Source organism: Athene cunicularia, assembly GCF_003259725.1.
Source record: "Athene cunicularia isolate RWA chromosome 28 unlocalized genomic scaffold, athCun1 chr28_part1, whole genome shotgun sequence".
Lineage (NCBI taxonomy): Eukaryota > Metazoa > Chordata > Aves > Strigiformes > Strigidae > Athene > Athene cunicularia.
This window is the reverse complement of record NW_020799139.1, coordinates 276,523-301,692: the sequence shown is the minus strand read 5'-3', so window position 1 is coordinate 301,692 and position 25,170 is coordinate 276,523. Positions and strand designations below refer to the sequence as shown.

General features: G+C 50.1%; 1 protein-coding gene across 23 annotated transcripts in view; it reads left to right on the top strand.

Annotated features, from left to right (window-relative positions):
• The window catches only part of PTPRS (protein tyrosine phosphatase, receptor type S), a 152,324-nt gene that overhangs the window by 109,381 nt on the left and 17,773 nt on the right, over positions 1–25,170 (top strand). For 6 of the 23 annotated variants that reach the window (XM_026865017.1, XM_026865014.1, XM_026865013.1 and 3 more), the window contains 13 exons: positions 5,852–6,157; positions 7,597–7,790; positions 8,232–8,258; positions 10,043–10,160; positions 13,678–14,268; positions 14,939–15,039; positions 15,564–15,817; positions 16,224–16,317; positions 16,532–16,747; positions 18,557–18,714; positions 19,719–19,730; positions 21,504–21,616; positions 23,928–23,975. In XM_026865017.1, coding sequence (XP_026720818.1) covers positions 5,852–6,157; positions 7,597–7,790; positions 8,232–8,258; positions 10,043–10,160; positions 13,678–14,268; positions 14,939–15,039; positions 15,564–15,817; positions 16,224–16,317; positions 16,532–16,747; positions 18,557–18,714; positions 19,719–19,730; positions 21,504–21,616; positions 23,928–23,975 — 2,232 coding nt within the window. The remainder of the gene's footprint in view (positions 1–5,851; positions 6,158–7,596; positions 7,791–8,231; positions 8,259–10,042; positions 10,161–13,677; positions 14,269–14,938; positions 15,040–15,563; positions 15,818–16,223; positions 16,318–16,531; positions 16,748–18,556; positions 18,715–19,718; positions 19,731–21,503; positions 21,617–23,927; positions 23,976–25,170) is intronic. The other 17 variants (XM_026865009.1, XM_026865029.1, XM_026865030.1 and 14 more) reach the window with 12 other exon arrangements.

Sequence of the window (25,170 nt, the reverse complement as noted above, 5' to 3'; positions counted from 1 at the left end):
GGGGGGGCCTTTGGGACCTGCTGCCTTCTCCTTTTTTCGCTGCCCCAGATAGCCCAGATGTCAACGAATTGCGGAGCTGGTGCATGCTTTGGGGGGGTGATGGGAGGCCAGATAGCACCGTCCACTTGATGGGGTGGGGAGCGGTGAAGAGCTCGTTGATGGGCCACGCTGGCCCTTGGTGCTGAGCATGCTCAGGGGGAGGACAGCACCCCGCCAGCCCGCGGCAGCTTGCCCATCCACCAGCAGAAACTGAGCAGCAGCTCTCTGGAAGGGGGGCACAAGCAATGGAGCAGGGAGACAGTGGGGGAATCGGGAGGAAGAGGAGAAGGGAAGGTGATTAATCAAAAGTCCCAACGTTCTCACCAGCCTTTGGGAAAGCAGTCCTCAACGCTCTTTTCCGTGAGCGACTTCGTAGCCGCGGGGAGGAAGGCCTGCTGGCCCAGCAAGCACTGGGAACGGGCCCATTTGGGCTCCGGCAGAGCGGGAGAGAGGAGTCATGTGGAGGCTGGCGGGGGGATATTAATGACACCAGGATGGAGCGTATGCAACCAAAATGTGCTGGTTTTAGTTTAATGGATTGTCTCCCTTCGCTGTTGCCCTGGGGACAATAACCCTGGATGGCAATATTTCAACCTGGGCTTTTCACAGATCTTTGCTTTTAAATGAGGTGTTTTTTCACTGCATGAGTGGCTGTGGCAGCTGTTCTTTGTGTTTTCTGTCTCCTCTCATCTCTACTAAATCACTCCGCTGCAGTTTGGAGTAGCCGGGAGCAGAACTAACTCAGAAATGGCTCTGGTCACCAGTGTGAGGAGAGAGAGTGCCTGCTCCCATCTCTCAGAGTCCTTAACAAGAGAGAGCAGCGGGCTCTCGGCTGGGCGCCTGCCCCATCTTTCCGTTTTAATTGTCACGTCCTGCTGTCTCTCTCTCTCTTTCCCCTGTCTCTCTCCTTCTCTTTCTCTCCCCCCAGGAGTGGGAAGAAAGAGGAGTCTGTTTCTGCATAGACAGAATTCCTTACTCGGGCTTTCTCAGGCCTCCAGTCCATTCAAAGATATTTTGTTTTCTTCTTTCTTTCAAATGTTTTTCCCCTTTTTTCCTTCTTCTTTTTTTTTTTTTCTTAACTTCTGTCTACATATCGAAAGAAAATCCTTTCCTGACTGCTGCAAATCTGCTGGTTCTGATCCCAGTATGGTACTGTCAGAGGGAGCGTCACTGTGGGGTGGGGGAAAATGGACTGAAAGGACCTGAAAAATAAGTGTCAAACTTACACTCTGCTTCTGTTTTCCAAGGGATTTCCCTCCTTGAGCTCTGTGGGGATGGGAGGAAAAGAGGGTCTGGGATTTGTGCTTTTTGGTTTGATAAAAACAGGCTGGAGGAGGCATGTGGGAGCTGATGACAGTAGAGATTAGTGGCACTGAAAATTTTTCCCTAAAGGGTGAAGAGAAGGGGATCTGGGAAAGGGGAAGGCTTTGGGGCTTTTTCTAACTTGGCACCTGCCCAGAATGAGGCCTGGTTTATTTCTCTGTAGCTCAGCTTTTATAGGGATAGTTTCATTAATTTAATGCTCTTAAGAACATCAGCTGGGAGCTGTCAGTGTCCTGTAACACGGTGAAACATTTTTTCCTGGCTGGCTGTTGGAGGAACGAGTCAATTCTCCCTGGTCCGGGTGACATCCTTCGGCTCACAGACCTTCTGGCTCGGGACAGGCTTTTGTGTCTTCCCTCTGCAGCTCCTTTTCCATTCAGCTCCTCCTTGGCCCGCTCCATGGCTCTTCTTTCTTTTCTCTTCTGCTGTCTGCTTGCCTGCCTGCATACTCGCGCAGCCCGATGAAACCAGCTCCCTGCTCTCTGTCTGTCTGTCTCTTGCTGGGCGGTTTCACACCACGATGGCATCTTGTCTCTGCAACAGCAAAGCCTCCTTCGTCCTCCTGCAGCCTGCCAAGGCGTTCGGTGCTCTCCCCCTCCCAGCTCAGCTGGCAAGCATGTGCCTGCATGCCGCAGCCCTCCCTGCATTGCACACCTTTTCTGCACAACACCCTTCACCTCCCTGTCAGGGTGGCTCCTCCTGAGCATCATAACCAAAGTAAAATCCATTAAACTAAAGGTAAAGTATCTTTTTCTTCTTGAAGTAGCTGGGTTTTAACTCTTCAAGTACCAGAGACGTAGATTGTCAAAATAACAGAATCTCATGGTTGGAAGAAGCTGGTTTGCCCTTTCTAACTAGCCATGACCTTCCCAGGGCTCCTTGGCAACTCTCCTACTCCGAAATTTCAGAGTGCAAAGCATGTGTCAACAGATGGGGTGTCAGGGTGGGTGCTACGAGGCTGCACGTGCAGGTGTAGAGGAACAACGGGGCTTTCTTGCCCTCTGTTCCTTCCTAAGAAAGGATGTTTCCCCCACCCATTAGCTCTGCTCTCCTTCCCTTCCCCCTTTCCTCACAGTCTATGAAGTGAACGAAATTTATACAAAGTCTATGGTACCTAAAGGGTTAAAAAACATTGTATTGTACAAGATCAGTAAGGGTCATTCTTGTGGCTTGGACAGTCAACTTTAAAGCATGTAAAAGATGCAGTTCAGGTGAGTACTGGCTGGTCTCAAGCGGATTCACAAATACAGTCCACCCTGTTGCTGCAGGCTCACACACACGTGTGTGGATCTGCACACACTCACGTATGTCCTGGAGCCCGTGGGAGGGCAGGGAGGGGTTCCCAAAGAGCTGTCTGCCTGGCAAAAACTGAGGCCAGCAGACAAAGATGATGTTCTCCTGGCTGGGGGGGCTCTTGCCTGTGCCGTGCCTCCCTGTCCAGCAAAGGGGCTTGTTGCAGAGGTGGGCTCGTGGCCCCTGCTTTGGGCTGCTTGGTACTTTGGTACTTCGCCTCCTGCCTACAGCTCCCACTCCTCGGTGCTGTCCCCGTGCACACACACACGTCTCCAGGGTCACGCAGGTTGGGCTGGATTGTGAAGGAAACTCACAGTGCCATGAACTCCCCAGATGCGTCTCCACTCTGGCCAGGCAGCACTTGGTGGCTGTTTTCATCCAGGTGCTGTAGTCGATGAGAGTGACGGGGAGGGGGTCCGGGTGGGATCTGGGCCTTCTCCCCCATCACCCACCCCCCACCCCTGCCTTTTTGACCAGAGAAAGTACAAACCATCCCAAAAGGAGGCCTCACTCCAGGGCCTCTCCGTAGGTCCCTGTGCTGGAGCCTAGAGGGTGAGTGAGCAAGCCAGCGTGACCACGCAGCAGCTGCCAGTGCAAACAGTGAACCCAAGTGCCAGCTGGAGCTCCGGCTCTGCTTACTGGGGCTTTCTTAATGAGTTGCAGGATGGAAAGGGTAGGTCAGGTCAGACCCTCTCTGCAGTGGGTTTCTCAGCCGTGGTGGCTTTGACTGGACTGCTAAGCAGGAAAGGAGGCTTTTAATACTGCCAGCCCCTGATGGGGAGGAAAAAGAAGCAGAACAGCTTCCTGGCAGGCACTGGAAGAGGGTTGAGTCTTTTCCTCTATGCCCTGAAAAGGACTTGGGGTGCTTCTGGGGTGTGGGAAGGAGCAGCACACCTCCTTTCTGGAGATGGTGCTGCAGCAATCACAGCAGATGGAGAGAGCTATAGGGAGAAGGGAAATCCGTCAGTGGGGATCTTCTGCCCTGCTCTCTGGTCTCTGTACAGGTGGCTTAGCAAAAGGGAATAGATTGGGGTCCCAAATTGCTGTTCCTGCAGTAGCTAGGGTTCTGCTGGCAGGGGGGCAGGAGCTCAGTCGGGAGAGCTAGCAGTGGGGCAGGGGGGCATTTTAAAAGCCAGTCATGTGCAGAAACCCACCAGGAGCTTGGTCTGGCCTCGTAGCTCAGTTTCTCTTGTTCTCTTGTAAGAAAGTCTAATAAGTTAGCAGTTGAAGCGTGGAAGGTAGGTAAACAGACTGGGAATGTTCTGGAAGGAGTCACTTTTTATATCAGTATTATTTTATTATTATGATTTCCTTTCTGATGTTTTTTTGTTTCAAATTGCTGGCTTGATTTATGTTTATTTTCCAGTTTTTTCCTTTTGGTTTTGTTTGTTTGACATAGTTTGTATTATTTTGCGTGGCTAGCCATAGCCAGGGATCATCACCCTCTGCAGTGGGATCTCTGAGGATAAGGGTTTCATTCTGCTGTTTTAAATACAGCCAAAATGTATCAAGAAAGCATGAAAATAGGGTAACAGCACCCAAAATGTCCTACTGGACAGAGTGCTCAGCACTGCAGTGTAAGAACTGTATTTACCCTTCCTGTGAAAGCCACCTCTGTTAATGGAGGCGTACACAAAGCATGTGGCTTTCACTCCAGTGCAAACCTGGCAAAGTGTGACTTGTTTTAGCAGAGTCCTCAAGGCAAGCTGCGCCTAAACATCTGTTTGTGACTCAGGGATGGGAGTAAGAGGTTTGAAAAAAATCATTCCTCCGTAAAAGAGTGTTCTGTTGATTAAAAAGCGACAGAGAAATGGTGACCAGCATTTACCTACCTCTGTGCTTCTTGCAGATGATGCTTTGGGGGCTTAAAAGGACACCCCAGTTTCTGGCAGTGTCCGCAGAGTGCTAAGAGCTCTTTATTGCAGTTTGACTGTTTCGGGTGAGATTAGATTGGCAGAGTTGCCTTGATAATGTATCCCTCTCTCTGCTTACCAGGGCTGATTGATTGTAATTAGTGACTGAAAGAAGTCTGGCCTAAGATCTCCCAAAGTGACCAGGTTACAGTTGGGGTACAGAAGTGGCAGGCTCTTTGTCTGGACTTCTCCAAGGTCTCCGACCCGTGGCATGTCCATCAGCAAGCCTGTGTTTCTCCCAGCTCTCCCTGTATCTCAAGGCACGGCCGGGGCATGGCAGCGTGCGCCCCGGCACGTAGTGTCTGACGGAGCTGGTGTCAGCGTCCTGCTTCCTACTGAGCAGACCGTGCTAAAAATTACCAACTGCAGCTCAGTAAACACCGAAGTGAGCAGCCCTGCTCTAGAAAGCTGTGGTTTACACCTTCCCCATCTCCTGAAAATCAGCCCTTAGACAGTTGACTGCTGCCACCGTGAGAACACGCGGCTGCGTAGGGCCACGGTTCCCAAGGTGTCCTCCCAGGGCTTTCAGAAATACCTTGAGAATGCACCGGGAGTTAGAGCTGCTGCCACTTCTGAAGACCCCACCGGGTACCTGAAGACATTGTCAAACCCTCTGCCTCTCTCCTTTGCAAGTCTTTTCTCTAAAACCCTCCTACCTAAACACGCTGTGGACTCACTTCTTGGCAATATCCTGGGCACTACCACCGTGGTTTTCACCTCCTTCAGTCTGTGGACAACTAATAACTTCCATCTGGAGGTACAGACTCTTAAATTTAAGCCTCCTGGCAAAAGATTTGCTTTTCTTACTTACTTTTAACAGATCCCTTCAAAGAAATTCAAGATCCCAGAGACTGCAGTTTGGAAACAAGTGCTTTACCAGCCAGGGCAGGGTTTGCCAGACTCCTGTAAAACAAGGAGCTAAAGGAAAGGTCTTTTACAGGGTAAAGCTGGGTGCTTAGTTTAGTGCCAGCTACACTAAATAGAAGCAGCAGGACCCCTCTTGGCTAGCCCGCTTGCTGTTTTAGTCCTTTGCTTTATAACATTTCAGTTTTAATGCCCCATTGCATTTCCGTTGGCTTTTTTTTCTTTTCATTTAAAAAAAAAAAAGACAACAACAAAAAGCTCTCTTCTTTTTTAATTTTATCTTCCTAAACCAAATTTTTGTACGTTTTATTTTAGATTTTTTTGTTATCATTTTCCTTTTTTTTTTTCTTTTTATCTTTCCCATCTTTTGTTTTTTCCCCCCTTCTTCCCTTTCCTTCCTGAATTTTCCCCCCTCGTAGAACCGTCTGCCCCCCCTCAAGACGTAAAATGCGTCAGCACCAGATCCACCGCCATTCTGGTAAGTTGGCGGCCGCCTCCGGCTGAAAGCCAAAATGGCATCCTGGCTGGCTACAGCGTCTACTATCGAGCGCTGGACTCCGAGGACACGGAGCTTAAGGAGGTGAATGATATCCCCCCAACCACCAGTCAGATCCTACTGGAGTCCCTGGAGAAGTGGACAGAGTATCGCATCACTGTCGTGGCTCATACGGAGGTGGGGCCGGGCCCGGAGAGCTCGCCGGTTATCGTCCGGACAGATGAAGATGGTAATTGCACTTTTTCTGGTTTTCTCCTGAGTCCCCTGGTGAATACGTGTCCCTGGAGTGGGCTATTCCCGCGCTGGGGAGGACACACGTCGAGTCCCTTCTCATGGCCCGTGTGGTGTAAGAGCAAAGCCCAAAGGGGGTCTCAGCGCAGCCTCCGGTCCAAGACGTGCAGCGCCCTTTGCCACCTCCCCGAGCCCCTCTGAGAAATGGGGTCTGTAGGGTTGTCCTTCACTCCTCTAGGGTTGGGGATTTTTTAGCTTTCTAGGGATTTTTTTTTAAATATCAAGCCTCTGCATGGCTTTTCCTGAAAAGATACTCTTATTGAGCAAGGAAGCAGCTGAGGCAGCAAGGAAATGAAATCAGAGAAGAGGAGATGATTGCTGCCAGAAAGTGTTTTAAAATACTAAGAGTTCTTCCCACACATTCTTTGTTACTAGCTCCTCTTTAAGTCACAATTTTGGTTAGTGTTAGAAAGGAGGAATCTCTGTTAAAGTTTCAAAAACCTTCAGCGACGAGCAGTTTAGACTCCAGTTCAGTGGCCCAGCTCAGCAACTTTTAGCACAAACAGGAACAAGACCTGAATTCTCCTGGTATTTCTGCAGTAAAATAAAACCAGGAAGAAATGTGAATGTGTGCATGAAGGGAGAGTCCCCTCACTGAGGGGGGGAGCTAGGACCCTCAAGTAATACAGGTCAAGTAAATAACATAAGTAACTTCCAAACTTCTTCCTCCCCAGTAAAAAGAATTTTTTAAAAAGCAAGAGGTTTGTCCCCAGTGTGGGTCCTGTTTCCCTGAGCATCTGCCCACAGCCAAACGGATAGAATGCCTTGCTCAGAGAAAGTATGGTTTTCTTGCAGATGAAGCTGTATAATTATTCTTAATTATTACTAATAATAGTGATTTCAAAAATTCATCCCAAATTCCATCCAAGACATCTCTTGGTTTGTGTCCTGAGATTATGCAGCAGCTGTAACCACCAACCCACCTGTCCTGCCTGAGAGACAAGGACACTCCAAGGGCGAGTTCCCCTCCTCATCCTCCACCCAAGGACCAGGTGGTCCGTCCCACAGGCGGGCCCACGGCTTTTCTGGCTCATTAGAATTGGCACCTCAGAATCTGCTCTGGAACTGCATGGTTTCTTCCATCTGAGCAGACTGGGGGCAAAGTGGCCTGTGGAAGAATGGCTGGACTGTGGGATGAACCTCTTCCCATGCATATCTCCGAGCCGGCTCTGGATTAGATCCCCCCGAACTGCTTCCCTGTTTCACGGAGTCAAGGCCGTGGCAGGTGATGGGGTATCTAGTTTGACTGTGAAGTCTCCCCCACCTTTCAGGGCTGTAGATTCACTGTGTGAATGTCCCAGAGGTGAAGTGAAGTGACAGGCTCCAGATAGAAACCCCCCCAAAGTGACTCTTGGTCCTTTCTTGCCTTCCTCGCAGTGCCCAGTGCGCCGCCTCGGAAAGTGGAGGTGGAGGTCCTGAACTCCACTGCAATCCAAGTGTTCTGGCGCTCTCCAGTCCAGAACCGCCAGCATGGCCAGATTCGTGGCTACCAGGTCCACTATGTCCGCATGGAGAACGGCGAGGCCAGGGGGCTGCCCCAGATCAAGGATATCATGCTGGCTGATGCCCAGGTAAGGACTCGCCTCCTGCTCCGATCTCCTCCCGTGGAAGGTTTGAGGGGGGTGGGTGCTCCAGCCGCCTTCTCTCATCCCGAGCAACGTAACGCTGGAGAAAGTAGATGAGTGTCTCTGTGACAAGGTATATGTTGTCTTTCTGCAGTTCATTTGCACTCCCAGACAATAGCTATTGTGGAAGAGTATGAACTGCTGTCCCAGCACTGAACTAAGTAGCACCCATCCTCCCTGTGTCTGGGAAGTCTTTTAAGACAGACAAAGGCCACAGTGGAATCTACTAATTTCTCCCACTCTACTTCTTCCTTCATGCTGGCCTGGTAACTTCTGACCTTGTGTGGCTGCTTGCTCAGGGACTCCTTCCTCATGCTGTGTCTCTGTCTTTCCCTTCTTTCCCCTCTTGTATTCTCATGTGCAAAACCTCTCTTGTTCTCTGCCCAGTGGGAAACAGATGATACTGCTGAATACGTAAGTAAAAAAAGTAAAAATCCTCCCATCCTGGTTCTCCCTTCCCTTCTCCCACTTCCTGTTGTGGTGTGATATTTTCCTTTTCCTTTATTTTTTTGCAGTTGCAGCGTGCCTGTTTTAAAGCCTGTTGTTGGTGTTCCCATGCATTGTCCCCACCCTCTTGACTTTGCTCTGCAACTCTCTGTGATTGTGTAGTTTGTCAGCACGCAGCAATCCTGCAGGGTTTTCCCCCCGGCTCTGAGGGAAGGCTGAGTCTGCTGCTCCTCCAGGGGGAAGCAGATGGGACGTAAAATTGGGGACTACCTTGAACATGTGCTTAAAGATGAGCTGGTCTGCAAGCACCTCTGGCTTGAGTCTGAAAAACATAGGCTGAAAAGCACTGGGTAATCAAAGCCCCTGTCAGGGCAGGAACAAATGCCTTGTGCCCTTAAAGGGCCAAGATTCTTAGGTACCTGTTAATACCAAGCACTGAATGACTATTGGCCTTTTTACCTTTGAAGTAGACCTTAAAATCAACTTGGCTGTTCAGCATTTGCTACTTCTGCTAAAATGCTAAATGGTTTCCATGATCTTACAGCTACAAAGCAGCAGGAGAAGGCATTTCCTTCTTGAAATGGCAGGGTCCCAAGAAAATGCACTACTAAATTGAATGTTTTCATGTCTCCTAGAGATCGCTAAGTACCCCACAAAAGTAAGGGGACTCTCCTTTACAGATGGAGAAACTGAGTCACATGAAAGGCAAAGCCTCTTGCCTAAAATCTTAATAAAACTCAGTGGCATGTGTGAAAGCAGAATAGATTTCTTGACTTCTGGAAGACAGAGCGTTCTCTGTAGCTGATGGCTTCCACACTTGCTGATCAAAATTCTGCTGTTCCACTCCCTGCTCAGCTTTGGGGGCAATACAGATATTTTCAGGACCAGCAAATTCTTCCGAAGTGCTGCCCTGAGATTTAATATTGAAAGCACAAAGGGGCAGTGGGGGGTGAGGGGAGAAGTCGGCCATAAAATATGCAGAACATTCACGTCTCCCTCCTTTTCAGGGCCTTGGAGAAAACCCTGCTGCATATGCTTTCATCCTGTTTGATTTAGCACGGGTATTCCTTTTACAACCCAGCCCTTTGAAGGGCCAAATACTTCATGGGGAAGGGCTATTCTTGAGGCCAGTCTGCTAACAAAAGCTCTTGGGAGCCAGGTGTGGTGAGGCTGATAGAGGATGGAGGAAGGAGGGTGTTGGGGATTTAGCAGAGAGCTTTAGCGCACGAGCAGAAAATGTCGTCTTGCACTTGGCGTTAAAGCAATCCCTTTAATATTATGAAGGCATTAAAAAATATCTCTTGAGGAGAGAAGGGAGGGGGGTAATGGTAAAAAAAAATGTAATCTCCCTGAAACTGTTGAGACCTCCTCTGAGACTGCATAGTGAAGAGGAACGCTTTGAAGAGCACAACAGTGTTTTGACGGCTGAAGCAGTTTGTGGTGAGATAGGGAATGCGTGAAAGGTAGATGTGGAGGAGAGTGCCTTGAGGCAGGCCCTGCAGAGACACGCTGTCTTTGCAGAGGGACTCTTTGCAGCCGGGGTGTGTGGGCCTCTCACTAAGGGAACGGGGCTCTCATCCTCCTGCCAGTTGCCACATCTGACCAGTTGCCCGGGAGCGTCTTGTGGTTTCAGATTCAGTGAATGTTCCTGCATGCTAGAAAAGGGCTGAGACTCCTGCAAGGAGCAGAGATCTACCCGTGTGTATGTACCTGAATACTGACATGATTCTCCTTTGGCATCTCACAAACAGGAAATGATCATTGCTGGGCTCCAGCCGGAGACTGCCTATTCCATCACCGTAGCTGCCTACACCATGAAGGGAGACGGTGCTCGCAGCAAACCCAAAGTGGTCACCACGAAGGGTGCAGGTAGGAGGCTTTTCCTGAACCATTTGAATTCCCAACTTTCCTAAAGCCAAGAAGCTCTTTCTCCAGACTCAGCTTCTTTCATCCCGTGAAGGACAGATCTGCCACAAATACCAGGCTGCCCTGAAGACAAAATTATTTCTAGTAAGGCAGAAGCCCCCTCATTCCTCCCATATAACCCTCACTAAATGACATAATTTTCTACCCAGTGCTACCAGAAAGCTCGGACACGCCCAGAAATGCCACGGAGGATGAATTCATTGCTTGTAATTTCTTGTGCTATAAATTTCAGTGTACCAGAAGTAAAAATCTCTGCCTGGTCTGACACTGTGGAGGGACTGTGCAGCTTTGATGGTTGGCGCACACAGGTACCCCGGGGAACAGGAGAGCCAGAGGTCTGCTGTCATGGTGTTGACTTGCAAAGATCTGAAAAGCAGCAGGCAGAGAGGGGTGGCTTATACTGCCCACAATTCTCTTCTAGCATCGTGTCTGAATATATGTCCCCTCTTGCTCAGGACTAGCAGAGGGAAAAGTACTGACAATACTGACCTTTCCTCACTGGCATTTCTAGAACCTGGGCTCTGTCTGCACATACCGCCCAGATTCATTCCTCCCTTTGACCTATTCTTCGTGGCAAAGCATCTGTCAGCCTCAGTGCAGGGGATGTGGTGCCAAGCTAGGATGGCAGGCCTAAACACAGGAATGACAAAGGGCAACAGGGGTATCCCTTGCTCCTCCAGACAGTTGTGTGGCAGGCAGAAAGGAGAGGTACCCGCTCCACTGGTCCTCAGCATCTGCCTTCCTGAGGTTTCTGCTCTTGTGGCTGAACCCCTGCTCCGCAGTATGGGAAGGGTTTTGTGCAGTGGAGGGAGACCACAATTCCGAGACCTGGCATTGTGCCTCGTCCAGCCCATCTCTTGTTGGACTGTGGTTACCTTCTCTCACCCCATTTCACTCCTGCTCTTTCTTCTGTTCCTGCTGTCAGATGATGGCTTTCTCCCCTTTTCGTTTCTTTTCTTTGTCTACTGACTAGCCCAACCCTGGCTTTCTGTGTAATTTTTTCTTAGTTTTGGGGCAGTCATCTTCACCCTGCCTATAGCTGCTACTTAAACTGACAGCATCCCTTGCTTCTGGAAGAACATTGCTCTCTGCCTCTGCAGGGATACAAGGCTTTTGGTCAGCACTGCATAATTAACCAGGAAACCTCTGCTCCGGCTCTGGAGGCAGCACAGACACTCAGCTGAATATACAGGACAGAGAGGGCTCAGGGGCCCTGGCCTGGAACAAACGGGGCTGGAGCTGCCACTGCCCTTGCCTTTTCCCTGCCCTAACTCACATCTTCATCTCATTTTATGTTCTTGTGTTCAGACAAGTGAATGGGATTTCAGTCTTTCTCTCGCCTCTTGCCTCTCCTGCCTAGTTAAGAGAACAGTACAAAAAAGAACAAGGTTGCTTTCCAGGACACCAACTCCTGCAGATGTTAGAGCAGGGCACGTTTGGATGTCAGCATCCAGGCTCCTGTCCTCACGCCTTGTAGTGTCAGTGTGCTGTCAGAAGCCTTTTCCTTCATTCGCCCTCCTCTCCTTCCCCCTGCGGCTTTGCCCATGTTTCTTCTCACTAGCTCCCTGGCTTTCGTTTCCTTCTTCCTGAGGCTCTTTACACTTGCCATTTTTCTCTCCCAGAGCCTTTCTCTCTGCTTCCCTCCCGTGTCACTCTCTCTTGTCAGCCTTCCTCATCTCTCCCCATTAGGATTTGCAGTGCAGGTGATCAGTCACAGAGGGATGTTTTCTCCAGCACAGTAGCTATTACCCAAAACTCAATTTCCCCCAACTTGAAATAGCTATTTTTAAAAAAATCTTTCAAATGGCTCTGTAACATTCTTATCTTCTTCGCAGTGTTGAGTCAATATACCTTCTGAGAGGAAAGATTTCTTTCTTTATCATTCAGGGCTAGGGGCTGAATTTAAATACAGTAATACATCCAGTTTTCTCCTTTACTGTCCAAACCAATTGCAAAATAAAACACTTCCCCCCCTCCCAGGGCTTTCTTCTCACCTTTCTTCCAAAGAGTATTTGTTGTGCAAATGTAATATTTTCAAGCTCAGCTGATTATAGTAACATTTGTGATAAAAAACGAAACATAAAGGTAGTGGCACTGTTTGTCTCTTTAATGTGTTTCTTAGGCATTTCCAGGGGAGGCTCTCCCAGCCCTGCTCCCCAGACATTCTGTGGCAGTTTGAAATGGATAAAGTGTTTGTTTCAGAGACAACCCCTCACTCCCCTGTTCAGATGTCAGTCGATGCAGCAGGCAGAGTGGTTTCCCCAGTTTGACTCTGCCAGGATCCCTGACACAGGCAGTGCCCTTCCCTCCCCCCTGCTCGCTTCCTGAGCCACACTACAGCTTTCCAAACCACCGACCCTCAGCCAGGCTCGTGCTGCGAGAGTGGGCTGGGATCTCTCCTAACTCCATTCTCTCTCTTCTTCCTGTTCAATCAGAACACCAAGGCGGCGAGAGGGAAATTAGATCTCTAATAGTGGAGCTGAGTGTAAATGACGCATGAGCTGCTGGAATTAATGCTCTGGTTTCTCCAGTTTCAGGAACCTCTGGGCGTACACATGTCGTTTAAGTGAGGCTGTGGGCTTGCTTAGCAGTCGGGCAGTGCCAGGGCTCATTAGACAGAGGCACAGCACTGCTGAGCTCCTGCAACATCCCCCAGATCTGAAGGAACTAGCTGACAGGTTAAGAAAGGAGCTAACTGAAAACATATCAACACCCAGCTATATTTTCCCTTCCTCCAGAGGAGAGAAACAGCACAGAGTAAGCAGCAGCTCTCCCGGTCCTCTGCCTCGCACAGATTTTGGGCTCTTTCCACTCTCTGTGTGCTTCCTTTTTTCTGTACCCAACTGGGTGATCAGATGCCTGCCGGACTCGCTTTGCTGGCCTCATGCCTGCTGCTCAGGACCTGGGGCTGCCCAGACTTCCCTTCCCATCCTTCATTACTTCACCTTCAGCTGCTCTGGACTTCCCAGCCTGAGCCAATCTGTTCCAGTCTTTCTGCCTGAGCTGTGCTGTGTAATGGAGAGAGAGAGGAAGGGAGTTTGGGGGAGTCCAGCGTTTTTCCTTCCCTGCCCTGGGAAGCATCTGCTCAGGTGACTGGGACAGGAGGCTGGGAGTCAGGATTCTTCCCAGCTGTGGGAGAGTGTGTGGTCCAGTGATGAGGAGCTGTGCACACCTTCCCATCCTGAGGAAAGGGAAGAAAATAAATCCAGAAATGTGTCAGTACCTCACAGCTGACACGTTGGCAGTGCACCTCGCTTCCTAAACTTGATAGAGACCATCCACCTGTCCCGTGGGTGGGCAGCAGCAGCTTGCTTCACAAGGGGATACGCTCAAGTACGCAGAGTCGAGCTGGAACCTTGCCACTGATTTGAGGAACCTGTTGCTGCAGCTTCAGAGTCTGCATCTCCTCACCAGCCACCCTGTCCCACGTTTGACTGAAGGTGTTTCTCTTCTCTCCCAGTCCCAGGGAAGCCCATCCTGTCTGTGCACCAAACAGAGGAGAACACTCTTCTGGTGAAATGGGAGCCTCCGTTGGATGCGGAAGGCCAGGTGATGGGCTACCGCCTCCAGTTTGGCCGCAAGGATGTCGACCCCCTGGCTACCTTGGAGTTCTCGGCCCTGGAGGATAAGTACACGGCTCCCAGCATCCACAAAGGCGCCACGTATGTTTTCAAGCTGGCCGTGAAAAGCCGGGCTGGCTTTGGGGAGGAAGCTGTGCAGGAACTCACCACCCCTGAAGACATCCCCAAGGGTTACCCCCAAATCCTCGAGGCGAGCAACATCACTTCCATGTCGGTCCAGTTTGGCTGGCTCCCCCCCGTGCTGGCTGAGAGGAATGGAGCCATCATCAAATACACCGTGGCCTACCGGGAGGCCGGTTCTCCCGGCAACCCGCTGGAAAAAGACCTGCCCCCCTCCCCAGAGAACTCGTACACCCTCAACGGCCTCAAACCCAACACCGCCTATGATGTTAAAATCCGTGCTCACACCAGTAAAGGCCCTGGGCCGTACAGCCCGACCGTCCAGTATCGGACGTTCCAGCTGGATCAAGGTAGGACTTACCGGTTTCTCCTCCCTCTCTCTCCTTGTAACCGGGGCTGGTGCCAGGAGGCAGAGAGCTGGAGAGGTCAAGCCAGGCTCAGCCAGGCTCGTGAGTAAATGCAAAGCACTCTGGTTTCACACTCAGTCCCTCAGCTCCTCTCTGCCTTGTGCCAGGTAAGTCCCTTTTACCACTTTCTTCTAAGTTAAGTCCGGACACCCTTCTTTCACTGGCACCTGAAGTGGGGGGCCAGTCGCTATACAGGTGGGAAGAGCATTTTCTTCAGCTTTTGCAAACAGCCAAAAGAAAACAGAAAATTCAAAAAAAACTCAAAACGTGACCTGGGATGGGTTTCCTCACCTGAGCATGCTCAGAAAGCCAGCACCTCGTTCCTGCAGCAGCCACCCAGACCCATAAGTGTGTGGGCAAAGCCACGCACCCTCCCTCACCCCTCCCTGGGGTTAGGCGTGGGGACAGGGAGCACTGGGAGATGGACCTTGGCAAAACTCAAGCAAAGTGTGGAGGAGGGAGCAAGCCCTTCCATCCCTGCAGCAGCAGCCAGACCCAGACTGGCAGGCCCTTTTGCCAGTGCCTGACATTCTCTTCCTTCTCTTTCTTGCTCATCCTTCCCTCTGCTGCCTTTTTTTCTCCTTTCTCCCCCTCCTCCTCACTCTTCTCTCAGCAGTTTTACCCAAAAACTTCAAGGTGAAGATGGTGACAAAGACATCTGTCCTTCTGAGCTGGGAGTTTCCTGAGAATTACAACTCTCCCACCCCATACAAGGCAAGTGGAATGGAGGAGTCAGAACCGTGTTCCTTCCCAGTTTCCTGGGAGTCTTCTCTGTTGGTTTGAACAAGAGGTTGTAAAAGGCACGAATTCTGGATTCCTGCCTCAAATATGGGCGGATATTGGTTAATCACTAGATCAAGGGGTTGGGTTGAAAATCAGGGCTGTTGGGTTATATTCGAATCATTGGGTTACTATACCAGGTCATTGCCTCCCTAGGCGAGTTACCACAACTTACCCATTCCCGGATAAAAATTTCTCTGCCCAGAGAAGTCTCAAGACTTTGTCCTGCATCTGCCTTATGCCTGGGGACCCTCTTGTGCAGTGGGCACAAGAGAGAGGCAGCTTCCCTCTCAGATGACTCCTGCTCCTCTGTTTGCTCCAGCCCTGGCAGAGCTGGGTGGAGCAGGGCAGAGCCGTGTTCTCTGCAAACCAGAGCAGTGGGGTGGAAGGAATTTGGCTGCTTGAGCCGTATCAGCCTTGCTCGTGGTACAGCTTTGCTGCCTCTTGTCCTCTCACAGATCCAATACAACGGGCTGAATGTCGATGTGGACGGCCGCACCACCAAGAAACTCATCACCAACCTGAAACCCCGCACGTTCTACAACTTCGTTCTCATGAACCGGGGCAACAGCATGGGTGGTTTGCAGCAGAACGTCGCAGCCTGGACTGCTGCTGACATGTTATCAAAGAAGCCAGAGGTGACCCACAAGCCTGATGCTGATGGCAACGTGGTGGTGATTCTCCCAGACGTCAAGAGCTCTGTGCCTGTCCAGTAGGTTTCTGTTGAACTGCAGATGTGGGGTGCTCTGTTTATGCTGGGGGGGGGTCAGCCCTGAGGGCTGGAGTCCACACAGCGAGGGCGGTGGCAGGGGGTCTGTTCCCTCTTTTTTGGCCTTGCCCGCCTCTTGTCTTTTGGAGCCGCTTGCCAGAGCTAACAGGGGATGCCAAAGAAATTCAAAGGGTGTAAATAAGGAGACATGTCATACGGGATTGCCACTAAATCCAGGCTTGTTCCAGGAGCTGCAATAACTGCTAAATTAAAAATAAAGGGCTTTACTGGGTTGGACCAGTGGGGCTGTTTGGGCAAACCTGGCCTTCCACATCAGTGTGTGCACTCTCTTTTGTGGCTTGCAGAAGGAGATTTAATTCCTTCTGTTCTGATTATTCTCAACTCTTAGGGCTTACTACATTGTGGTGGTGCCTCTAAGGAAGTCCCGAGGAGGACAGTTTCTCAACCCCTTGGGCAGCCCCGAGGAAATGGACCTGGAGGAGGTGAGTGTGGGTGAAACTGAGGGCAGCTGTAGGGGGAGAGCAGGAGCTGAATGGTGACCAGAGAGCCTGGGAAGGGTGGTTTGGGGTAGCTGTGCTCCACATTCTGAGTAGCTAAGCTGTGGCCAGGCTTGGAATGGTTTGGGTCTCCTTCCTTCCTGCTCCCTTGATGGTGCTGAAGGCATCAGGTCTCAGAGTGTTCCTTTGCTTCCTCCAGCTCGTTCAGGACATTGCCAGGCTCCGACGCCGAAGTCTGCGTCACTCCCGACAGCTGGACTTCCCCAAGCCCTACATTGCTGCCCGTTTTCGCTCCCTCCCCTCCCACTTCATCTTGGGGGACATGAAGCACTACGACAACTTCGAGAACAGAGCCCTGGAGCCAGGGCAGAAATATGTCATCTTCATCTTGGCAGTGCTCCAGGAACCCGAGGCTGTAAGTGCTACCTGCTTTCTCCTGCCCTCCTCAGATGCTTGTGCCCCTCTGTCCCCGTTACCGACCGGAGACAGCAGCTGCTCCCTCAGGAGCTGCCAGAGCCCTGGTGCTCTCATGGCATTCTCCATAACTCTCTCCCACCAGATGCCAGAGCTTGAGGCTGGTTTTTTTTCTTTGTAAAGACCTTCCATGCAGCTCTTGGAGCTGTTTGTGCCTGTGTCTGCGTGCAGCATACATGCTCCTCCAAGCAGACGGGCTGATGCCACGAGTAGTCGTGCACTGCTGCTGCGTTCTGCCAGTCGTCACAGCCAGGACTTGCTACGCTTGTGGCTCCAGATTTGAGTCCAGAATGGGGAGCACTGAACTTTCCACTCAGGACTACACTTGAGTTCAGAGATCCCTAGTTCAAACCCCTTTACAAAGAGTAATTTCTTGTAAAGGCTGTCCTTTTATTCCTTAGAGCAGTGACCCTGGACATCCTGCTTGTTGCACATCCTCAGCTCCCCGCCAAGCAGAGAGGGGAGCTTTTCTTCATGGAAAACTACTTGTGCTCTCTACCCCTTCCACACCTCTGCTGATGCTGTTTTGGCTTTATGAAAACAACTGTTTTAATATTTACCTGCCTCCTCCCTCATGCACAATAGGAAGCAGTCTAATTCTTTGTTGTTTTTAAATCCCCCTATGGAGTTGTAGCAGGGAGCTATTTGAAATTAAGGGTTTTCAGAGGGTTTTTTCCCAAATAAATATTTAGTTGTATATTTGATATTAAAGGATTAGGCTGACATGCTTCTGAATGGGTTTCTCAATCGGATTACTGCAGCTTGTGGTAATTTCTGCTTTAGAACAAGGTACTGCATAGTCACTCACAACAGCCTGGATTCACAGCAGCTCCCAAGTATGCAGCAGTATTTCAGTCTCGCTGAGCTGGTAGAGCTCAAGGACCCAGAGTCCAGATCTCCTGTTCTTGTCGGATCCAGGACTTTTTACTCAAACCAGGCCATGCCAGTTCTCTGTGCATTTTAGTTTGTGTGGTTTCTGTGTAAGATGGGAACGCATCCTTCCTGGGGTGGGGAGATCTGTCAGTGTTAGGTCAGTGGTTGGACTGGATGATCTTCAAGGTCTTTTCCAACCTAGATGATTCTGTGAGATAATAGTACTCATGAGAAGAAGCAAGCAATGCACATTAGTTAGGACTCTGATGGGTTTGAATGTGCCTCTGATTCTCCTCAAGAGCCCAGATCACTGCAGAAGGGGCGGAGGAGACATACTGCATTTTATTAATTTATATTTAATTGTAAGAGTTGGTTTTTTTTCAATTGCCAGACCAGACTGTTTCTAAGCGTTAATTCTTGTTTTAATCCCTTCCCTCTTTCTTTGTAATCCCATGTGACTGTCAAAATCCAGATGGTTACATGAGAGCTTGAAAAAAGTGTTTGTGGCAGTGGAGAGGGCTCAGGGATGTGGTAGAACAGAGACATAGTCAACTGGTTTTCTAAAAGCGCTTTCCTGACTACAAGATTAGGTGAGCCACAGGCACGAGGCAGTCTACAGCTTCATGTGAATGGGATCTTTCAATGGTCTGTCTTGCCTGGAGCATTGGAGGAGGATACCTGTCAGATGGTTGCTCACAGATAAAAGCTTTTTCTATAGGTTGAAGGGGGCATTTTCTCTGTTATTATTTTGTTTGTTGCTGCAGGGAGCTCACATCCTCTGTCACAGTTTCTCTTGTGGCATCCAGTATATTTGCCCATTGTTTTCAGTTCCCATTCCATCTCTGATCTGTGCTCCACCATCTTTCATGTCTTCCAGACCTTTGCTGCTAGCCCGTTCTCCGACCCCATCCAGCTGGACAACCCAGATCCGCAGCCGATCATTGATGGAGAGGAAGGGCTGATCTGGGTCATCGGGCCCGTCCTGGCCGTGGTGTTCATCATCTGCATTGTCATTGCCATTCTACTCTACAAAAAGTAAGAGATGCTTCTTACCCAGATCAGTGACCATCCCAAACGTCCCCAGCTCTAGCCCCTAAAGGGAATTTTCCTCCTTGGTCCTGTTGTTGTCAGCTGAGGGCAGATCCTTCCATCAGCACCAGAGAGAGGAGCCTGAGGCACAAGATGCTGAAATGGGAGGGTCTGGCTGGCACAGGAGAAATTAGCAGTGGGTTGCAGGCACTTGCTGCTTCACAGTCCACCCCACGGCCCTCTCAGTAAAGCTGTGCTTGTCTGTTGTGGCACTTGTGCAGTGAGTTTGTCAGGTCTCTTGCCCGTCTCCTCCAGAGGAGCTGCTCACAGCCGCAGCCTGGGGCTCCCTCTCTGTGCTCTGTGTGTGTGTGAGGTGGGGGCAGTGCAGAGAAAGCACCTTTGTGCTGTGGATCAGCAGAGACCTCCATTGTTCTCAGACTGGTTTGCAGCTGGGGCTGGGAAGATGAGAGCAGGGGTATAATGTGAGTCTGCAGGAGAGAGGAGGGAACAACCCCTGGAAATTTCTCCCTTTTTCTTGGCTTTCTGAGCAGCTCATGGTACATGGATAAGAACAGGGGCCCCTGACCACACACAGGCCATGCTGTGCAGTGGAAGAGGGTAGGAGAGGGAGCAGATGCTGAGCAAAATGGATCAAGAAAAGAGGCAGGATGGCAGCTATGGCCAATGCAGGGGTGTCCTTAGCTGAGGCATCTAGTACCCAGGATGGAGGGAGCTCTCTTAACCCTGCTCCATCTTCCATCTGCTCAGGTGTGTTTGCTTATGTGCATCCCAGCATGTGTGAAGCTGCTGGGCACACCAGTGCTCTGGGTCAGGGACTCGGGTGGTCCTTCTTGGTGTTCGTTAGCACTAAATGGGTAATCTTTGCTGGTCCTACTTCCACCTATGTTACCACGATTAGAGCTGAGCAAATGCTTCCCTTTTCCTCTGCAAGTCCTTTCTAACCTGATCATTTGTCTTGTCTTCTCTCCACTTACTGCTTTCCTGGACAGCAAGCCAGACAGGTAAGAGCTCCAGATTTGCCATTTCCTTAGGTTCTTTCTTGCTGTGTGTTAGGCTGTGTTTACTGTCTGTGGTGATGGGGCTTTGTTATACAGATCCTACCATTAGACTTGTCCTGACAGAAACCCTGTGTCAGCCTGGCACAGGACCATGTTTGAATCAGGGCAGAAAAAGCAAAGAAAGCCCAGCTTTTTCCTGCTTGTCCGTTCCTAAATATAATGGCCCTTTCTCAAGCTGAGCAGCAGTGACGGTAAACGGCTCATAAAATGTTGGGTTAATGGAGCAGAGAAACACCCATTTGTGTTGCAGTCAGAGGTGAAAGCAGGTTTTCTCCATGTCTGGCTGCTCCATACAGGCTGTCCCTGAGCCACTGGCGTACTAGCAGCAGAATCTTACAGCTGAGCTGTCCTCACCCCATTGCAAAAGCTGCTCTTGCCCCATCACCCAGGGACTTCTAACAGAGTTCGTTTATGACTGCAAAAATGAGACTTACTTCAAACCATTTCCAAGGCTGGAAGAGCTTTCACTGGAAGTAACTGATGGGTTTAGCCAATTAACTATTAACAGCAGTTTCAGAACTGAGGCAATAATAAACTACTCCCAGACTGCAGAGTGGTGTAATTCCGAAATGCTGCCCCATGCAGTGCTGGCAGGGCTCACGCCACTTCTTCTAAGCTATTAATGACATTAAGAGACAGCTAAAAATGTACTGAATAACCTCCTCTCTGCCTAAGTAATTGCCATTATTGCTGCAGGCATATTATTGGAGGTTCCTGCACAACCCAAGCAGGAGAGGTGAGGAGCTCTACAGCCAGCTTACCAGAGGAGCTGGGACAGTATTTGCAAGCCTCAGGGTGTGGGTACATGTTCTCTGCCCGCTGGGGAAGTTCTGCTCCCAACAGTTTGTCACTGTTCCCTTGCCAGAGGTTATCACATCTTCAGATCAGCACTGGGCTTTGCTTCCAAATTCTTTTCAAGGAGAATGAGCCAGGTCAGCAAAGACTTTAACTACCTTGGCTAACCTAACCCATTTTGAGCAAAATATATTAGGAAGCACTTATATGCACAGCTCAGCTGGCAGGTTGGATTGGGCTTCAGCTTCTGGCAAGGAGGTGAGACAGATCTCAGCAGGCACAGCTGTGGTGGGAGAGGACGTGTCTACACTGTTTTTTGAACCCAGACTTTTAGGGTTCTGCAGATCAAAAAAGGTTGAAAAGCACTGCTCTGACTTCTCTGCAGCAAGGCACTGAGAGCTCCAAAACAAGCCAACAGAGCAATATCAGTATTTATGTCCAAGGTCATGGCCAGGAGATTCTGTACTTTTCCAAATGATTATGTTGGCTCTGGTTCTTTCAGGCTGAAAATGGCTTGGCCGGAATTGGAAGGTTTCTGCTTGCAGAGGTCTGCAGAATTCGGTGGAGGCTTGTCTGTGCAGGGAGGCTGAGGTGTGAGCTCACAGCACCTCACCTGCTCCTTGTGCCTGTCTGTACTTATGCTAGGACAAAGGGGGAACTTCCAAACTTGTCAGGAAGCTGCTGAGGGGCTGCTGGGCCATTGTAAACCCGTCAAATACAGCACCGACAAAACCTTCCAAACCCCATCCCTTTTCTGATGCGTTTTATATACCTTCAGTCCTTGGCTGCATCTGGCCCAGATTTCATCAGGAACTATGCTCAGGTGTGAACACGGCCCAAGTAGCTGAAAAGACTAAAAGGCCCATGAGCTAAGCTGCTTTGTCTTCTTGTTTTTGGTTTTTGTTTGTTTGTTTTATAAAGCAAACGGAAAGATTCAGAGCCACGGACAAAATGCCTCCTGAACAACGCTGAAATCACCCCTCACCACCCTAAGGACCCTGTGGAAATGAGGCGAATCAACTTCCAGACCCCAGGTAACCGCCTGCTAACCAGCCTTTCTCACCAGGAAGGCAGGAGCAGAGCAACTACCCTTTCCTTAGCCCCTTCCTGCCTGCGTGAAGGCTGCCGCAGTGCTGCCTTTGGGACCCAGGCCTGGCCTAGGACACAGCCGAGGAACCTCAAGCCTTGTCTATGCTAAGCTGAAAGAAACCTTTGCTGGGAGCCTCACGGGCCTTGCCCAGGCTCTACCCATCGCTAGCAAGGCAGGAAGAAGGGCTTTCCTGGATACCCAAGTAAATTGGTGCATTCTGGGCTAAACACACAGCTGGGAGTGCCGTGGCCGTGCCTTACTTACTGGGCCACTGATGCTGCCACGCAGCCCTGTGCCTCGCCCTGAGAGACGAAGCGTGGCAGGCTACCCAGCACGTGCTGCTCCAGCCACATCTGCAACGGCCACTTTCTGCCTACGGGCTGAAACACTCCTGGTAGGAGCCAGGCCTGCCCCGGGGGTTGCTTGGAGAGAGAAAGGCAGCTGGTTGCTTTGCGCAGACGAGGCGCTGTCGCTGCGACCGGCTGGTGAGCAAGCGAGTAACTGCACTTAACCCCCGGGCAGAGAGGCTTGTTGCACCCTCCTTCCTGTACACGTGTGTCCCCATGTACATGCATGTCGAAGCTGCCTGCATGGCACCTCTGCAACCCACCCCTGACACGGCCCAGGCACGTCCTCACGCAGACGGACACTTGGGGATGCTGAGCAGTGCCTGCACACTGGCACACGCCTCCACCTCCGAGTTCCTGGTGCTTGAGGATTTGGAAGGGAATTTATTGTGCTTTTTGGGGGCTGGCTATTGTTTTCAGTTTGTTTGTATTTTTTTGCTGTTTTGTGCTTGTTAGTAATGTTTCTGCAGCTCCTGTTTCCCCTTCCCATCCCAGTCCTGTCCTTAGCGTTGTCTGAGTTTACTTAGGATGAGGTTGGCAAGTCGGTAGGTACCCAGAGGACAGGGATCTTCGGGGAAGCACAAAGGCAGCACTGAGCTGAGGGCTTCTTATCAAAAAGAGTTAGAAACAACCTGTTGGTATCAACCCAAGCTTAGGAACAACTGAATCTCAGCTGAGGGGTGGGTGCAGGTTCAGATCAGCGTGCAGGGACTGAATGCAGAGCAGTTCAGCAGCAGTTAGGTCCCTAAATCAGCCCTTACTTAGCAGTGCTCTTGCAGGAGAGTCTGAAGGTGTTTGAGATCTTCTGAGGGTCCCTAACTGCAGCTCAGCAGCAGTTTGCATTTGTGTGTGCTCGGTGTTACATACTGGGTGCAAACAGGAGCTCCCCTTGGGGGTGTTTTGGCTGGCTTCTGGGTGCTCCAGGTGGTGGTGTGAGACCCAACAGAAAGAGCTGCGCTCCCCCATGCGAAACCTACGCTGAGATAGAAATAAAGATAAAAGATTGTGGCCGTCCAGCTTAGCCTGGGTGCTGAGAAGCAGCTGGAAGTGCTGGTTCATGTGTTTCCCTTACTGGGTATTTCTCCCTGTCCCCACAGGATAGCGGAGTCAGCTAAGAGTGCTTGTGAGCTTCAGTTAACGTGATCGATGGATGAGTGAGTCTGTCTTCTGTTGACCCTGCTGTTTTGATCATGCTCTGCCTCTGAATTCTTGGTCTAAGAGGCTGTAAAAGGTAGCTAAAACATGCAAACCTGCCATTAAGGCTCTGCTAGGCAAGGGTCTGCAGATCTCCAAACACTGCCTGGCTTTGTCTGGTCTAACTTCAGAAAGATGCTGCCATCTTTTCTTTTTAGCCAAGGAGTTTATCTAGTTTATTCTGCTATATAGTTTGTAAAGCAGTAAAAGGTTTGAAAGGATTTGGGAGAGTTGGTCACCTGCCTCCCACAGAATTTTGCAAACAGTTGGGTGAAAACGGAACTGGATGGAAAATCAGAGCTTGGAGTGTGTTGGTGATGATGGAGAGAGACTGTGGTGCAGTTTGCAGGGGAAGACTCCGTAGGTGCTGTCTGAATTAAGAGTCATTTAAATGAAATATATTGTGGTTTAAAAGAGGCCCTGTAGGCTCTTCTCCAGCCAGGTGACCCAGAGCCCAGCAAGCAGAGAGTTTCTGTCGTGCCCCCAGCAACAGAAGAGTGGGGGACGTGGGAATGGGAGTGTGCGTGAGCATCTGTGCAGCTCAGAGAGGGGAGAGCAGAGGACATCTCAGATACCCTGTCCTAGCCTAATCAGCACAAAAAATAACTTTCTTTTCCTCTTTAGATTTATGTTGGTTTTTTTGGTTTTGTTATTAGCATGAAAATTTTTAAAAAGTGTATATTTTATTTATTTATTTTTTACTGTTTTCTGCAGATTCTGGTCTGAGCAGCCCTCTCAGTGACCCTGAGTTTGACTTTGAAAGTTAGTTCCTGTGTGTTTTTGTTCCTGTTGGTTTCATTTTCCCCCTCATTATTTTTTTTTTTCCTCTTCTGTCGCTTTCCTTTCCAATTCTGTTTTGTTCCTGTTTTGGGTTTGGTTTGGTTTGTTTTTTTTTTTGTTTCTGAAATCTGTGTATTCCTGCAGTGTTTGCCCATCTCATCCCTTTTCTGTGCCATCTGTTTGTCTGAACCGCGCTTCCAGTTTTACAGTATCAAATAACAGGCCTTTTGCAAGACAAGGGTAGCAGCAGCAGCAGCAGAGTAGAGCCCCTGGTAGCAATGTGGGATGCTGTCTGTCCTTCTGTGTCTCTTTTGCTGTCCCAGGAGAAAGACCTGGGTTTCCAAGGCTTCCTTTTCTCCCCGTTGTCGGAGGTGTTTCATTTCTGAAGCTTGGCTAAATGTCCCTCGTACTTGCTCACGGGCAGAAAGCAATCTTTTGTGCACCAGTGTGTGAGCGTTGTGTGTGTGCGTGCCTGTGCTTTTGTGTTCATTGCTTCCTAACGTAGGGAAAGGGAAAACCAGAGCTGCAGCTGACGATCCCCTCACTCTTTGGAGAGAGCCACACAGGCACCTTTTCATGTCAGGCGAGGAAAAGGGCCGTTCCCCATCTGTGGCAGGTGTCTGTTCCTTGGCATCAACTTGTTCCAGGAGCACAAAGACCAGAGGCCTCTCCATGATCTCCACACCCCCTGGGTTTCATGCAGAGTGTCATCCAGCCGTGGTGATTTTGCAAGGATAAATGGGCTCTGGCCCATGTAACAGATGTTAGGGTGACGTTTCTGGCGAGTTGGCTGGTGCACAGAGAATCAAGTCTTTTGTGATAAGATTAGAGAGATTCAAGTGATTGAAATGTTAGATGAGACTGGCTCTAAAAGACTTCATCCCCATTAGGAGCCAAGATCACAGCTTTGCTGGGTGGGTTTTGGGTTTGATTTTTTTTTTTTTTTTTTTTTTTTCCCCCCCAATGCTGGGCAGGGAGGTAGATGTGAGGTTTCAGCTGACAAACATGAAGAATCCCAGATGCTGCTTGTGCTCAGAGATTTGAGGGCTGGGACATTTTTCAGAATAGTTTAATCCAAATATTGATCTCTTTGGTATTGAATACTCCTGTCAATACTGTTCCAGCCCACCTGCCACCTCCCCTCAACCCCCTTATTGTAACAGAGGGGGTTTCTGTG